We start from the raw sequence: 17197 nt of genomic DNA on the forward strand, positions 1-17197 counted from the left end.
CATGAAACAGTAGATGCTGAAACATACAAAACACTCAAAAATTCAGGTAGACTGGAAAAGACTTGGAAATAAAGCAGAAACATTTCACTGTTGGGGTATCCAGGATATATAAAAAAGCAAAGGCTGGCTCAACCTACCAGGCCCCAGGTATAGCATCACTTTTGGGTTGAATGATTTTTTTTTGCTGCTTAACAAAAATCTAAAATTTGTTTCTTTTTTTTCTCTCTCAAGACAAGTTACCTTAGAAGAAATTGATGATGCAGCTTCTGCTTTTTTCTTTGATATATGCCAAGTTGTCGACATGTGTTTATTTTAAAATATTTACTACAGAAATTAAATATAATTGTAGTTAAGTAATTTATTATACACAGAATTAAATAGTTGGCTGATTCTTTGGAGTTGTATAAAAACATAGAACGTTAATTGTCAGTCACTTGTTGAGAGTCCATACAACTGATGAGATCAAAGATAGGCATCATTGTCATATCCCACCATTGCGTTCACTGTTGGGATCTCTACAAAGTCCTTTTCTGTGGTAGTGCCAGGCATATGTTTATATCGCTCTCCACGATGTTGGGTTAATGCTGGTCCCCAATTGTCTGCAGCTCTGCAAGCCTTCAGAAACAATGAGAATATAGAAGATAAGTTATATTCAAGTTATTAGCTGATGAATTACCTTTTACCAGCATTTTTGTAAACTGGATTGCTATCGCATACAAAAAATAAGCAGGACGAACCCAGAATTGCTAGCAACTAATATAATATGGCTCAAAGTGATGCTATAATTTAGATGTAAATGTACTGTAAAGGTGTAAAGTAGGGGAACAAACTTATATTTGGCTCAATGGTAAAAGTTTTAGAGTATGCTTATTTGTTGGTCTGGCAATACTAGAAGCTCAGTTATGTGACATAGGTACTATTGTTTTATAACTATTGTACTATTGTATTATAAAACCTGTAAATTTAATGATACACTCCTACATCTTCAGTTGCTTATTCCTTATACACAGAATGAGAATGATCGTCCATTTTTGTTTTTTTGCAGGCTAGTCCCATATCTAAAATGAATAGTTTAGAGTTATGAAAATTCTCGTAAGACAGAATGCAACTTCCTGCGATGATGTAATGCATTGTATTATATTGTATTGTAATGTATTATTTCATTTCTGAGCATACTTAGTCTTGTTCACTTGATTTTTTACAGATGAACACTGTACTAATTAAACAAAAATCATTCGTTCTGTTATCGTACAAGTAAAATTTTCGTGCTTGTCCCTTTGGATAATTCCGCATGAACTGTCACGATCAGCTCTCGAAAGCTGTGTACTAACGATTATATGATCAGCCAATTGCTCCCACTGCTCTCAATCACAGCCAGTGAGCCAATCAGGATATGGAGGGGGCGGGGCCAAGACACGGCTCCGTGTGTGTGTGAATGAACACACAGAGCAGCAGCTTGGCTCGGGTGCCCTCATAGCAAGCTGCTTGCAGTGGGGACACCCGACAGAAGGGAGGAGCCAGGAGCGCCGGCGCGGGACCAGAGAAGAGGAGGATCGGGGCCACACTGTGAGAAAAACCACTGCACAAAGCAGGTAACTATGACATGTTTATTATTTTAATAATAAAAAAAATGAAAGCTTTACAATCAATTTAACTGCAAGGAGTAACATTTTGCAAAATTTGTGCTGTCTGCCAGAGGTGTGTGAATCATTAGACTGGCGGAACAAATATTTTGGCAGGTAAACAGACACAAAGGTATACTCTACCTCTGTATTTAACAGCTTGCCTGCAGCTTGGTTTTACACATTTAGCCAAAAAATGGAAAACCTGTTCATATGATCCAACTAGAGCTGACTAGGGATGAGTTTTGGGGTAGATTGAACAAGAATTTGACCCAATTCCAGTATGTTTGCAATTCGGCTAATAGGTGAACAAACTAGACAACTCATTTGCCTGCCTGAAGCCCTTCCTGATGTAGCGCCCTGCTCCTGAAGAGCAGACGCTATTCTTTTCAAATTTAAGTTAGTTGAAGCTACAGTTTGGCTCAGCTTATTATTACCTAAATTTACTGGTTTCTGTACTAGTTTGGCTGGACTGTGCAAAATTTCCATCCGACCATGGGTGGTGCTGTGACCATTGGTGGATGTTGTAAATACAGTCTGGTTGAACATATTGAATACTCTTTGCTCAGAGACAGTTTGGTGGGATTGGTTCATCCACCGGGCATTCTGGGTAGGGGTATTTAAGGAGCAGACACCGTGTTGCTGGGGTTGGGCTTCCTGACCTCATGGCCCTCCTGGCCTGGGAAATTGCTGTTGCTTAAAATTCTGGCTTGGGGTTGGCGGACCCTAGACACAGCTACTAAAAAGAAGGATCAGAGTTTTAGTGGCCTATTGGTCCATAGGATGGTCTCTTTGCTGTCTGGCCTGCGGGAAGAAGCAAGGGATTGTAGTGACCAGGGGAGGACTCTTCAGGAGAGGACCGAGCATAAGGCTGGTATCTTGAGAAGAGCCTGGGAACTCAGTCGGAGACGCATCTGGGATCAAGCACAGCAATCACTTCATTCAAAATTGTCAGGTCTGTGGCAGAGATCGTATCAAGCATAGCAATCAGTTCATTCAAGATTGTCAGGTCTGTGGCAGAGACCGTGTCCAAGCATCACATTGGCTTCTAGGTTGGTGAGAGAGACCTATCCGGTGGTTGCTAAATCCAGCCGTGGAAGTGCTGTTCGCTGGTTATAGAAATTACCTTTAACCGCAAGATTCAAGGTACCTGAATCCCTTTCACCCTCTACCTTACTATTGCATATTCTGTTCCTTTAATAAAACTTGGAAAAAGGACAAAGTGTTGGAGCCAGTGTTATCAATTGAGCAACTACTATTGGATCCTTATGACGAACACTGTGAAGATGGTAACGGTAAGCCCAAATCAAAATATCAGCAGCTCCTTTGGGGGTCAGTGCTTCACTGATATTTGTAAAAAAATGACATAATGAAGCAAGGATAGCAAACAAATGTACACTGCTATTATGTAATATATTAATTTATTGTTATACTCGATTACTTACTTGTAAGAGGTTTCCTTTTGCTTGAATAATTTTAACTAAAGCTATAATAGGAATCCATATTAGGCAAAAAGATATCATACACCAGCCCAGAGTTGTTCCCCAAACAGGATATGTGATGGAGCCATATGAAGGAGCTTCAAAAGTAATGAGTGACCACAAGAGTATGGCCTGCAAAAATAGACAGGAAAAAATACTTGAATGATTTTGTATGTGAGAGATGTACATTGAATTGCAGGACTACATTTTTTAACTACCTAGATACAAAGGGGTGGGCCAACTCAATATTGAACCCTACAGACGAACACTAGGATGCCATTAAAGTTCATGTTTGTGTAAAGGCAGGCATTCCAATACTTTTTTTGCTATCACGGCAAAATGTATAGAGGTCGGACCGCTGTCTGAACACCCATAGACCGCAAAGTGACGTCACATCCGTTCAGTAGTGGAACGCATGCCACGGCTGGGTAAGAGTAATGACGGAGCACATCGAATAGTCTGACAGAGCGTTGTTTTTTTTGTGCATCCAGATATGCTGATTGAGCTGGTGCCGGTCTGGGCGCTTTTACATGTAAAGCATAAACTGTGGGATGAAGTTTTAAAGGGCATTGTAATAAAACTGTGTTGTACGATCACTCTGTCATTTTCCTTTCTGGAGATTGATGCTCATCCACTCATGGGAGAATTTGTTTTTGAAGGAGGCCATGTTGAGTGTTTAAGGAAGAAGTGAAGTTGGCTTAGGGCTTTATGGGCCAAAAATATTACTAAAGGCTTGACTGGTCCTGGTGGCCTTAGGGCTCTGGTGAGTGCATTCTTAGCATCACTAGCGGTGGAGCACTGGTCTGTGTTATTTTCTATAATCATAAGAGCACGGTGGATGGGATGAAGTATACCAAGGGTGTAAACATTGACTGTATTGTTAAACACAAAGGAGGTTTTTTTAGTTGCTTTTACATTTTACCTTTGTTTATATACTGTATCTCACAAAATTGAGTACACTCTTCACATTTTTGTAATTATTTTATTATATCTTTCCATGTGACAACACTGAAGAAATTACACTTTGCTACAATGTAAAGTAGTGAATGTACAGCTTATATAACAGTGTAAATTTGCTGTCCCCTCAAAATAACTCAGCACACAGCCATGAATGTCTAAACTGCTGGCAACAAAAGTGAGTACACCCCTAAGTGAAAATGTTAAAATTAGGCCCAATTAGCCATTTCCCCTCCCCGGTTTGATGTGACTTGTTAGTGTTACAAGGTCTCAGGTGTGAATGGGGAGCAGGTGTGTTAAATTTGGTATTATCCCTCTCACTCTCTCCTACTGGTCACTGGAAGTTCAACAAGGCACCTCATGGCAAAGAACTCTCTGAAGATCTGAAAAAAAGAATTGTTGCTCTACATACAGATGGCCTAGGCTATAATAAGATTGACAAGAGCTGGAAACTAAGCTACAGCATGGTGTCCAAGACCATACAGTGGTTTAACAGGACAGGTTCCACTCAGAACAGGCCTCGCCATGATCGACCAAAGAAGTTGAGTGAACATGCTCAGCGTCATATCCAGAGGTTGTCTTTGGGAAATAGATGTGAGTGCTGCCAGCATTGCTGCAGAGGTTGAAGGGGTGGGGGGGCCAGCCTGTCAGTGCTCAGACCATACGCCGCACACTGCATCAAATTGGTCTGCATGGCTGTCGTCCCAGAAGGAAGCCTCTTCTAAAGATGATGCACAAGAAAGGACATTGATTAATGGAACCATGTCCTGTGGTTTGATGAGACCAAGATAACCATGAATGCCAACATGTACTGTGACATACTGAAGCAGAGAATGATCACCTCCCTTCAGAGACTGGGCTGCAGGGCAATATTCCAATATGATAACGACCCCAAATACACCTCCAAGATGACCAAAGCCTTGCTAAAGAAGCTGAGGGTAAAGGTGATGGACTGGTCAAGCATGTCTCCAGACCTAAACCCTATTGAGCATCTGTGGGGCATCCTCAAACAGAAGGTGGAGGAGCGCAAGGTCTCTAACATCCACCAGCTTCTTGATGTTGTCTTGGAGGAGTGGAAGAGGACTACAGTGGCAACCTGTGAAGCTCTGGTCAACTCCATGCCCAAGAAGGTTAAGGCAATGCTGGAAATTAATGGTGGCCACACAAAATATTGACACTTTGGGCACAATTTGGACATTTTCATTTAGGGGTGTACTCACTTTTGTTGCCAGCGGTTTAGATATTAATAGCTGTGTGTTGAGTTATTTTGAGGGGACAGCAAATTTACACTGTTATACAAGCTGTACACTCACTACTTTACATTGTAGCAAAGTGTCATTTCTTCAGTGTTGTCACATGAAAAGATATAATAAAATATTTATAAAAATGTGAGGGAGTGTTCTCACTTTGGTGAGATACTGTATATATATATATATATATATATATATATATATATATATATATATATATATATATATATATATATATAATCCACATTTTTAAATTTTTTTTCACTTTTTTTCATTTTTCACAAGCTTGTTTATTGATTCAGTATAATTTTTGTGATACAGGTTCTCACTTTAAAAAGATTGATATTTTTATGGTCTTTGAATGAAATCTATCAATATTGAATGTAAAAGATTCCGAATGCACATTTAGAGGATTATCCCCTACAATATAGTGTATGTGTGATTAAAGTGTTTGTTAACCCTTATATATAAGACTATGCCAGCCCCTCTATTAGAGGCTGGCATAGCACACTATGTCAGTGGTTTTAAAAAATGAGCATTCTAAATATCGAATTTCAGCTGTCTTCAGGCTGGTCACGTTACTCGTGGCCTCTTTACAGCTCCGATGGATGTCTTCTGCGGGAGGACCCGTGATCTCCCTCTGACGTCAGCCGGGGAGATCACGTGGCCGCTCGTCTCCTCCGCAGAATCCCCGTCTAGTAGCTGTAAACCGGCCGTGAGTCACATGACCAGCCTGAAGACAGCTCAAATTCGGTATTTAGAACGCTTGTTTTTAAATCCACTTACATAGCGTGCTATGCCAGCCTCTAATAGAGGGGCTGGCAATGACCATTTTATGTTTTTTGTTTTAAGAATAGCGGCGGGGGGGGGGATGCGGGCGGACACAGACACAGAGAGGGAAATGACAGGCAGGAAGGAGGGGGTGAGGGGGGAGAGAGGAGAGCAGAGGGGACAGATACGTATGACAAGGGGACGTACTCTGACCACGGTGATCAGGGCTGAGCAGCCCTGATTTTCGTTGTCAGCGCAGAGAGGGGATACAGGAAGTGGCAGATTCAGGGAGGTTTTTTTACAGTTTAGAGGGGGCAGATTACATAGCACAAGCACTGTGCTGTGTGATCTGCTTTAAGTGACCAGGATGTGTATTTTTTTATTTTTTTGAGGGGGTTAACAAACACCTTAAGTAAAAAATATGTAAACAACCCTACATGTAAAAAAAAGAAAATAAATACTTACCTTTCCCTCTGGCCATGTTGCCAAATTCTTTTTGATTGGTAGACCTTCTCCCCCCCAGTCCACTGAAAAATTGACACTACAATGTGTGTCAATCTTCTTGGTCCTACTGATGATCTCCAAGTCACTACTGTCTCCTGTAATGTGAAGTGGCCAGCAGGAGGAACGAGTTATGCCGCGTACACACGGTCGGACTTTTCGTCTACAAAAGTCCAACGGACGCCGACGGACTAAAGCTGGCTGGTAATCCGATCGTGTGTGGGCTTCTCCGGACTTTCAGCAGACTTTTTCAGCCTCAAATCCGACGGACTTTAGATTTGAAACATGCTTCAAATCTTTACGTCGTAACTACGACGGACCCCGAAATCCGCTCGTCTGTGTGCTAGTCCGACGGACAAAAACCCATGCTAGGGCAGCTATTGGCTACTGGCTATGAACTTCCTTATTTTAGTCCGGTGTACGTCATCACGTACGAATCCGTCGGACTTTTGTGTGGTCGTGTGTAGGCAAGTCCGTTCGTTAGAAAGTCTGCTGCAAGTCCGCCGAAAGTCCGCCGGAAGTCTGTCGGACAGGCTGTCGGACTTTTGTAGACGAAAAGTCCGACCGTGTGTACGCGGCATAAGGGTTGCAAGGAACCCAGGAGATTGACACTCCAAGAAGTTTTGGTTTCACAGTGGACATTTTAGAGACCATTGCTATCAATCAGTGTGGCGTTCAGTGGCACATGTTGTGGAAAAGGTAAGCATTTCGTTTTTTTTTCAGAAGTATGTCTTTTTACCAATCTGTTTACTAACTGACAGGGTTGCTTAAAAAGTATGCACGTCCTAAATACTTGTATATCCGGGGCATGTCAAGATTTACACATTCTCTGTGGAGAGAAGCAACAGTTCATGCAGCTCCTCTATATGTTAGAAATGGTCTTGCAGCTTTCGTTACCAGCCACAGCACAAAGGAAAGAACATGGTGGGAAGATGTGGGATTCACTGCAAAATTGTAAGAAAATGTTTTGTATAAATTGTAATAAGATTTTTTACACACGCCCCAATGATTTATTTTACTTACCGTTAATAATAACGGTGATACAAAGAACCAGCATGTTCTCCACCATAACCAAAAACACCAATGCTTCTTCCCGATCATCATTTCAATGTCCTCAATGAATCGATTGCCACCTGAAATGATATATTTTTAAGGTCAATAAACTGACACTGATCTTATTTTACCACAATTGTTCTTAATTTCCAGAAGATCTTTATAAGATCTTTACAAGATAATTACAACTTATCAAAAGCAGGCCAGAGGTGATATCACACTGGTCATCTATCACAAACTATCCTTTATTCAGAACTCTGTAAGAGTTATGCCGCGTACACACGAGCGGACTTTATGGCAGACTTTGCCCGGCGGATGGGATTTCGTCGGACAATTCGATCGTGTGTGGGCTCCAGCGGACTTTGTTTTCTTAAAAGTTGGACGGACTTAGATTTGAAACATGTTTTAAATCAATCCATCGAAATCGAGTCCAGTTGAAAAGTCCACTCGTCTGTATGCTAGTTCGACGGACAAAAAGCCACGCTAGGGCAGCTATTGGCTACTGGCTTTGAACTTCCTTGTTTTAGTCCGGTCGTACGTCATCACGTACAAATTCGACGGACTTTGGTGGATTGTGTGTAGGCAAGTCCGTTCATTCAGAAAGTCCGTCCTAAAGTACGTTGAAAAGTCCGCCGGGCAAAGTCTGCCGTAAAGTCCGCTCGTGTGTACGCGGCATAAGAAACATATGCGACACCACTGGCTCTAGAAGCACATATTACAGGCAGTCCCCGAGTTACAAACATTTGACTTACATGCGACTCATACTTACAAACGGAGGGAAACAACATGAAGTGAGAGGAAATCTACCCCTACAAAGGGAAATTCACTCCTGTAAGAGTTTTCATGGGAAAAAGGTGTCTCCACTGAAGCTTTTTTTACCAATCCTTGTTTCCATGACAACCCAAAAATGTTCCAAATCCAATTGTCACAGGGACAGAAAGTGAGACAAAATCTTCTGAACAGAGGCACAGACAGCAAAACAAACATTACAGGGGTGTTAACCCTTCGCTATGCTATCCAAAAAACGTAAAAATTATTTTTTGGGCTGGAGTTACACCTACAAAATGTACCTGTTCCAACTTAAGAACAAACCTACAGAATCTTGTTTGTAACCCATGGACTGCCTGTACTCTGAATTTGGATTGCCAGTGCACCCTATGAATCACAGGTTTCTCCAAAAATGTAAGAGTGTGTGTTTATGTGTGTTGCAATACTGGCTAAAGCCTCACGGTACGATTGTTGGCATCTGATTTTTGTCAAAAGGGCGTGTGCAAGGATCTTGTCTTACATACTAACGGTACATAAATGTGGTGCCACAATCACGAACGTAGTGACGTACTACGAGGAATTTCAGCTCTTGAGTGCCACCCTTTGGGCCCCTTCTGCTAATTTCGTGTTTGTGAGCATTGATTCCGAGCATGCATGTTTGTACTTTTGACTTTTGTGTGACGGATTTGTGTACTGACCATCCAAAAATCAGACGAGGCTTTAGAATTAAAGATGCGTGAATTTTATTGCCACTGGTGAATCCAATAGTCTCAAAGGACTACCTATCAGTTTACTTCCAACACTGGAAAAGCTATGGCCCCAAACCTCCAAGTGCCCTCCAGTCAACCAAACTGATTCAAAGGGAATTCTGCTTCTAAGATCATAGTGGGTTTTGGGGCTAGAAAACCATAAGTAAATTCATAAAGAAGTTGTATACATCCTTTTTAGATGATATTCTAATGAAATTATCCTAAGAAAGTATAATAGTTCCTAATTAGGGTAGTGACAGCACACAGGGAGCACTGAACCCAGCTAAAGAAAGATTACAAGAAATTACAATTCTATGGGAAGGATTGGAAGGTTAAGAAAGCAGAAATACAGTATCTTATGTTTTAAATTTGGTGCAATATAATGATTTAGAGTTATCTCAAACTGTCATAAAGACAGCTAGTGATTCTTAAGGCTGAAGGTTTTTTTGCCTTTATGCATTTAACGCAAGAAGGTAATAAAACCTTTGGTGTGCATCTCCCCCCTGTCCCCCTTTATACTTGCCTGACCTTGATCCAGCGATGTGAATGAGAGCAGCTGCTCTGAACCTGGAAGTGCTCAGAGCTAAGTGATTCCGGGTTCGCTCTCTGCAGAGGACATTTGAAAACAGATATTCCTTGATGTCTGCCATGCTCACAGGTTTTTCTGTGGTCTCAGATTCCCAGGAGGAATGGGAGAGCCATGACCTTGTTGTGACCCTTTTCCATCTTTAAGGACCTTGGGAATATTGGATATGCCCTAGGTTCTTAACTAGTTAAAGTGTAACTATGGGCAAAATAAGACATTACATGCATGTTGCAGTTTGTCACTAGCATTAACAGTCTTAATAGTATTAACAGCATTAAAGTGGAGTTCCACCCACTTTTACAACTCTTCAGCATCCCTGACTAAACTGTGCACTGTAAACAAATTGGATATTTTTTTATTTTTTTCTCAGCACCTCCTGTATATCTGCTGTATTCATTTTTTACTTCTTCCTCCCTGGCCACGGCCCATCGCATCATTTCCTGTTTGCAATGTCTTCTGGGAAGGGGCGGCAACTTCCTCTGAAACTGCCGTTGCTATGGAAACCTGACCTGAAACCTATTACACTGCTTGTGCTGCACTGAGCATGTGCGAGATCTGCAAGGATGAGATCCAGGAAGAAATACAGTCTGGCTTCAGATGCCCACACTTAAGATGGCCACGGCCTGCTGTAACTTTATAAAATAACAAACTACTGCTATAAACTAACAAAACAGACCTTAGTTTACAGACTAACTTTACTAGAATACATTAAGCTTGTGTATTATAGGGGTATTTTTATTTAAAAAGTATAATTTCGTCCGGAACACCACTTTAACAGACATTAAGTCCCCCTTATTACGTAGTTTTTTTTCTCCATTGATTCCATTGATTTGGCCAGTTGCTAGTCCTTTAACAGACAAACCATTTACCACTGGCAGGAGTATGTAGAATGTACCTGTATCCCTAAAGAAAAGCAAAATTCTGTTACTGTAACTGCTTAAAATCCATTAGCTGGAGTTTGGCTTTAAATTGTTAGTCATTTATGTAAAGTCCCTAATCTAAATCTACTAGTTCCTTCAGCACTACCCTCTCCACAGGTTGACAATGCTGTTGTCCAAGGGTGGCTATGGTGTTCTTCCACAGGTACAGTACAGTGCAGTGCATGAATGTAGACATCCTAAGACAGCAGGAAGTGTGTTACTGGCCAGATCACCAGGTGAAAATAAAGAGAACAAAAGCCAAAAAAAAAAAACGTATTCTGTCACCACATCTAAGGATTGCTACAACGCAATATAATATATTTTTGTTTCTGGGTTTGGATATGCCTTCATTTTGATAAGCAAAATAAAATTCCAGTTGGAAAAAGCTGCACAAATACTAGACCCAAAATTGGCAATAATTTGTGAAAAATAAAGTGGATATGCAGTAGTATAAAAGTGACAGCAATGCTTATTGCGTACTTAAAGTGAAACTACTAAACAATATCTTTCTTCTCCAAAAATAATCCATACATATCCCTTACTTAGGACATTAAAGTGGGGGAGCTGAGGACTGTAATGTGGGTGCACTAAGGACTGTAATGTGGGTGCACTGAGGACTGTAATGTGGGTGCACTAAGGACTGTAATGTGGGTGCACTGAGGACTGTAATATGGGTGCACTAAGCACTGTAATGTGGGTGTACCGAGAACTGTAATGTGGGTGCACTGAGGACTGTAATGTGGGTGCACTGAGGACTGTAATGTGGGTGCACCGAGGACTGTAATGTGGGCGCACTAAGGACTGTAATGTAGGTGCACTAAGGACTGTAATATGGGTGCACTAAGCACTGTAATGTGGGTGCACTGAGGACTGTAATGTGGGTGCACTAAGGACTGTAATGTAGGTGCACTGAGGACTGTAATATGGGTGCACTAAGCACTATAATGTGGGTGCACTGAGGACTGTAATGTTGGTGCACTGAGGACTGTAATGTGGGTGCACTGAGGACTGTAATGTGGGTGCACTGAGGACTGAAATGTGGGTGCACTGAGGAATGTAATGTGGGTGCACTGAGGACTGTTATGTGGGTGCACTAAGGATTGTAATGTGGGTGCACTGCTACTCTAATGTGGGTGCACTTAGGACTGTAATGTGGGTGCACTGAGGACATTTAAGTGGGGGAGCTGAGGACTGTAATGTGGGTGCACTGAGGACTGAAATGTGGGTGCACTGAGGAATGTAATGTGGGTGCACTGAGGATTGTTATGTGGGTGCACTAAGGATTGTAATGTGGGTGCACTGCTACTCTAATGTGGGTGCACTTAGGACTGTAATGTGGGTGCACTGAGGACATTTAAGTGGGGGAGCTGAGGACTATAATGTGGGTGCACTGAGAACTGTAATGTGGATGTACCGAGGACTGTAATGTGGGTGCACTGAGGACATTGAAGTTGGGGAGCTGAGGACTGAATGTGGGTGCACTGAGGATTGTAATGTGGGTGCACTGAGGATTGTAATGTGGGTGCACTGAGGATTGTAATGTGGGGGGGCTGAGGAACGTGATGTGGTGGGCTGAGGACTGTAATGTGGGGGGCTGAGGAACGTGATGTGGTGGGCTGAGGACTGTAATGTGGGGGGCTGAGGAACGTGATGTGGTAGCCTAAGGACATCAAAGTGGGGGGGCTAGGGACTGTGATGTGGGGGGGCTGGGACTGTGATGGTGGGGGCTAAGAACATTAAAGGGGGGCTGAAGACTGTGATGTGGGGGGGCTAAGGACATTAAAGTGGTGGGCTGAGGACTGCGATGTGGGGGAAGCTGAGGACTGTGATGTGGGGGAAGCTGAGGACTGTGATGTGGGGGGGGGAGCTGAGGACATTAAAGTGGAGGGAGCTGAGAACGTTAAAAAGTGGGGACTGAGGACTGTAATGTGGGTGGACTGATGATTGTAATGTGGAGGGAGCTGAGGACATTAAAGTAGGGGACTGAGGACAGTAATGTGTGTTTGTGTGTGTGGGGGGGGGGGCTGAGGACATTAAAGTGGGGGGCTAAGGACTGTAATGCGGGGAGGGGCTGAGAAATGTAATGTGCGGGGTAATAAGGACAGTAATGTGGGGTGGCTGAGGACTGTATTGTGGGGGGGGGGATTGAGGGACTGAGGACAGTAATGTGGGGTGGCTGAGGACTGTATTATGTGGGGGGGAAGTGGGGGAATGAGGACAGTAATGTGGGGGAATAATTTAAATAGGGGCAGAGGACAGTACTGTCGGGGGGTTGTCAGGGAAGTGTGAGAACATTACTGTGAAAGGGGTGGAGGGGGTGATGTAAAGGGGAACCTGAGGACACTCATCAAGAGGGGATCTTGATGTGAAGGGGGAGGGGACTGTGATGTGCAGTGGGGACTGAGGACGCTGATGTAAGAATGGGTTCAAATCTGTGCATGTGCATTAGCTGCACACATTGTGGGTAGGTCAGCCCATTTTAATGGGCTGCACTAACTGCAAGAAACACGGAGAAAGAAGTCCTTGACCTTTTTTTTCCAAAATCACGCAGAACCAAGCTGCATGGTGCTGCAGCAACATGTGGTTTGGCACATGCGAAAAGGCGCCACAGGTACCAACATGATATTCGGACCTCTGCTGGAAGAAAATTTTACTGACCAGACCTTGGTGAATTTTAATTCATCACCCCTGCTCTAGAATATTAGACAGTTGACAGCAGAATAAGTGTTCCTGTTGGAAGATTAACCCCCTCTCCTTTTTTAATGACATCTGTCAAATTTGGGATTTTGGATAACTTTTGTCCTAAAGATAATAGTCACAAGGACAAATACTGAGCACGAATCTCCCCAGTGGGAAAGACCGACAGCAACAAAAACTTGGCAGGTCCAATGCCTATCCAACCCCCCAAAGAATTTTTGGCTTTAAATGCTTCCGGCTGTGCTTCACCTGGAACAAACCTGAGCGCTGCTCAGCCATTCATAGGTAGCTTTGTATTCTGTGAATGAATACAAAGCTTCCACTGATTGACTGAGTTGGAGGCGCAGGCTGATGATGTCATGCTCTTCGACTCGACCAATCAGAGGAAGCTTTATATTCATTCACTCAGCTTGACTCTGTTTTGTTCCGGGTGTGAGAGGGGAAGTTTTTGTCTTACAGCCGGAACCCAGCACTGTGTACTGTATGTAGCTAAAGCTACATGCAGTACATACAGAGACCATACAGAGACACTGCAGCACTTACTGAAGCAAATAGTTTGGTCAAAATGAACACTTTAAACTAACAGAAAACATGGAGATCAGCTTTAAATCAAACGTACTTCGCCCACATAGAGAAAAGCCCTAAGGTTCCTGTGCAAGTTTCAACTTTTTGAAAGACTGGACCTGTTCAAAACTGAACAAACTTCTTCCTGCCCCCTTGTAGCAGCACTTAGGCCTGGCAAAGGGGGAGAGCACTGTACAGTGCATGGTTTGCAAATTACCTGTTACTTTGTCTATTAGGCTAAATATATGAATAACCTTTTAAATAAAACTGGGATAAAGAAAAAAAATACATTTGGAGTGCCCCACAGGGGTTAAATGCTCTCTCCCCACTCTTCTTCCTGGTGCTCCAGCTTGTTGGCGGTCCCTTGCCATCCTCACATACAATGCAGGTCTTTTGGCTGTACTTGATGACCTAAGCATGCAGACACTGGCTGGTAGCACCTTGGAGAAGAGGCTTTGTGTGGTCACATAGCATGGGGGAGACTTTGAGAACGAGGGAGTAAGTAAGTAAAAGTACCTCTTCCTGATATCCTGGGTAAAAACAAGCATGTAACCCTTTTTTCTTTTCCCGGGAGTTAAGCCTTACCTATCTGCAGAGGGACTTGGCAATCTCTGGTACATATGGGTAGAGAACAATTTTAATATATTACCGTAAATCCAGCAAATTCCCACTAATTCCAGCACTGCAGCAAAGAGAAGGGCCCATCCACCACAGAAGTAGTCAATCATATTTACCCAGAAAATTCCTGACTGCAGAAAAAAGCAAGAATTAATATAACATGTTCAAAAATACCAACTATAAAGAATTAGGTGTAGTTTGCAGATATGACTGCATGTTAACGTGGGGTTGGGCAACTGTCCTGGGAACTAAAAACTTTTTAAAGAAAATTGTAACTATAAACTTTAATTAACCACCTCAATAACGCACCATAGCTGAAAGACAACTACAACGTGGCTCTCTAGTTCTGGGAGAGTGTCCATGGATGTCTCCCCAGAACATGCCCCCCGCATGCTTCCAAGCATGCCTCCTGCATGCATTTCTTTCCTCATGCGCTGTCACTGAAAGGAGAGCCAATAACCGAAAAGGCTGACAGAGCAGATTTACACTGATAATATGGACACTGATGATCAGTGCCCTGGTTATCAGTGTAGCCAATTAGCGCTCATCAGTGCAGCATATCAGTGCCCATCAGTGAGGCTTATCAGTGCCCATCAGTGCCGCCTCATCATTACCACCTCATCAGTGCCCATCAGTGCAGCTTATCAGTGCTACCTCATCAGTGCCCATTAGTGCCACCTCATCAGTGCTGCCTCATCAGTGCACATCATTGTAGCCTCACTAGTGCCCATCAGTGCTTCCTCATCTGCGCACATTGGTGAAGAAGAAACATTATTTATTTGCAACATTTTGCAACAGAAAGTAAGAAAAACATTTTGTTTCCTTAAAATTTTCAGTATTTTCTCATTTTTTTAGCAAAAAATAAAAGAGCCAGTGGTGATTAAATATCTCAAAAGAAAGTTGTATATGTCTCAAAAAAAAATTATAAAAATGTCATATGGGTACAGTGTTGCATGACCGCACAATTCAAAGTGCGACAGCGCTGAAAGCTGAAAATTTACCTTGGCCGGAAGGGGGTGAAAGTGTCCAGTATTGAAATGGTTAAAGCAAAATTTCACTCTCTCAATCAACATGAACTATTTATGATTCTTATGCGGTTAGCATTAGTAGATAGAAAAGTACATCATAATGACTTCTTTTAAACTTTTTTTCACATTTCCTCGGTTACTTCCTGGTTTCCAGGCCTAGGCAAATGATGTCATCCATATATAAATGTATAAGAGCACAACCATTGTGTCATAAAAAATCAAAAAGTATATTTGTGTTAAATCTTTGAATTCAATCAAAAAAGTATTAATAAACAAATTTGGTCCACAAAAAGTCCAAATATTCATGTTCAATCTGTGACAAGTGATACGTGAATCAAAAAAGTTCTTCAGCAGGTGCTCTCCCCAAATCAATACACCCTACTTACCAGAAAGGTTGGCTCTCAGGTTATAGAGATCAAATTCTCTTAGCACATATGTGTCAGCCGACAGAGATGTTCCACTCCTCTATTAAGTCCTGAGCACTACTTCCTGACGAGATTAGGATACCAAATTATGTTGATAATATTCCTTACGAATGTTGGATCCACCACGAACAACAGAAGAGAAAGGGCAACAGAAGAGAAAGACTTTATTGTGCAGTACATAAAAACAGCATTTATTTAAAAAGGTTTCGCTGCACTTAAATGAATGAGACGTTTAAACAGTGAGAAATATGATCCACAGGCCTGCAGGCTGGTACATAGTAATGTCACACAAACCGGCTCCATCCAACGCGTTTCCCAATAAGAGGCATCAACTGGGAATGGAGGCTCATGAGCCTCTGTTCCCAGTCGATGACTCTTATGGGGAAACTTGAGCCTCGGTTCCCAGTCGATACTTCTTACGGGGAAATGGTTAATGCTTGCTTAAGCTCTACACACTGCGCAAATTTTTATATTTTAAGTGATTTATTGTACACATCGGTCATGATGTTTGTACTTCTTTGCAATAAACTCTACATTTTTGATCTTTGCTATGTGGAGGCCTTCTCTCTTTTTTCTTTTCTGATCATTGCTCCCACTGTTGATTGGTGAGTGATCTGTGGATATCACATATCATTGGGAGATCTCGGTTGCATCCCCGGATCCAGTACTTGCTGACCGCCTTACAACAATTGGAGGGAGTTTTCATCTCAACCACCCAAGGAGATCGACATCTGCAATCCTTGCCTGTACGACTCACCGCCGCTGGTGTGTGGGTCCACATCTCATGGTAAGAGCACCTACCCCCCCGGTGACAGAAGCACTGAACATTACCAACTGTAACCTTTTGGGGATATATCAACATTCAATCCACTAAAGATTGTCGTTGTGAATGGTCTCTTGAATACCCATGTGTTTGGACTTCACGTCACCACATTCTTTGTTGTTATTCGTCATATATTTGAACATTGATGCTTATATATGTTAACTTCTTATATCACCATATACAATGGTTGCTATAGTAATATTTTTTATGTTTTGGTTTTTATCTTTACACTATTACTGAGGTGCACATGCACATATCCCTAGGTTTATTTCTAGGGCCTATATGTTTTTAGCACTACACATTTTCTATCCACGTTTATATACAATTAGTCTTATTGTTGTGTTAGCAGCTCATGTCTACACTGGTGGTGCAGTAATTTATTCA

The 17197-nt window shown here is 42.2% G+C and overlaps 1 protein-coding gene across 1 annotated transcript in view; it reads right to left on the reverse strand.

The window, feature by feature from the left end:
• Positions 1 to 340: 340 nt before the first annotated feature.
• Positions 341 to 17197, reverse strand: part of LOC141107997 (sodium- and chloride-dependent neutral and basic amino acid transporter B(0+)-like) — an 87274-nt gene continuing 70417 nt past the window's right edge. Inside the window, exons 11-14 of the mRNA XM_073599142.1 lie at positions 14569 to 14668; positions 7606 to 7715; positions 3068 to 3235; positions 341 to 615 (exon numbers count right to left, since the gene is read on the reverse strand). Of these exons, the coding sequence (XP_073455243.1) occupies positions 463 to 615; positions 3068 to 3235; positions 7606 to 7715; positions 14569 to 14668 (531 nt within the window). The 3' untranslated portion in view covers positions 341 to 462. The remainder of the gene's footprint in view (positions 616 to 3067; positions 3236 to 7605; positions 7716 to 14568; positions 14669 to 17197) is intronic.

The sequence above is a fragment of the Aquarana catesbeiana genome, linkage group LG09 (genome assembly GCF_042186555.1).
Source record: "Aquarana catesbeiana isolate 2022-GZ linkage group LG09, ASM4218655v1, whole genome shotgun sequence".
NCBI lineage: Eukaryota > Metazoa > Chordata > Amphibia > Anura > Ranidae > Aquarana > Aquarana catesbeiana.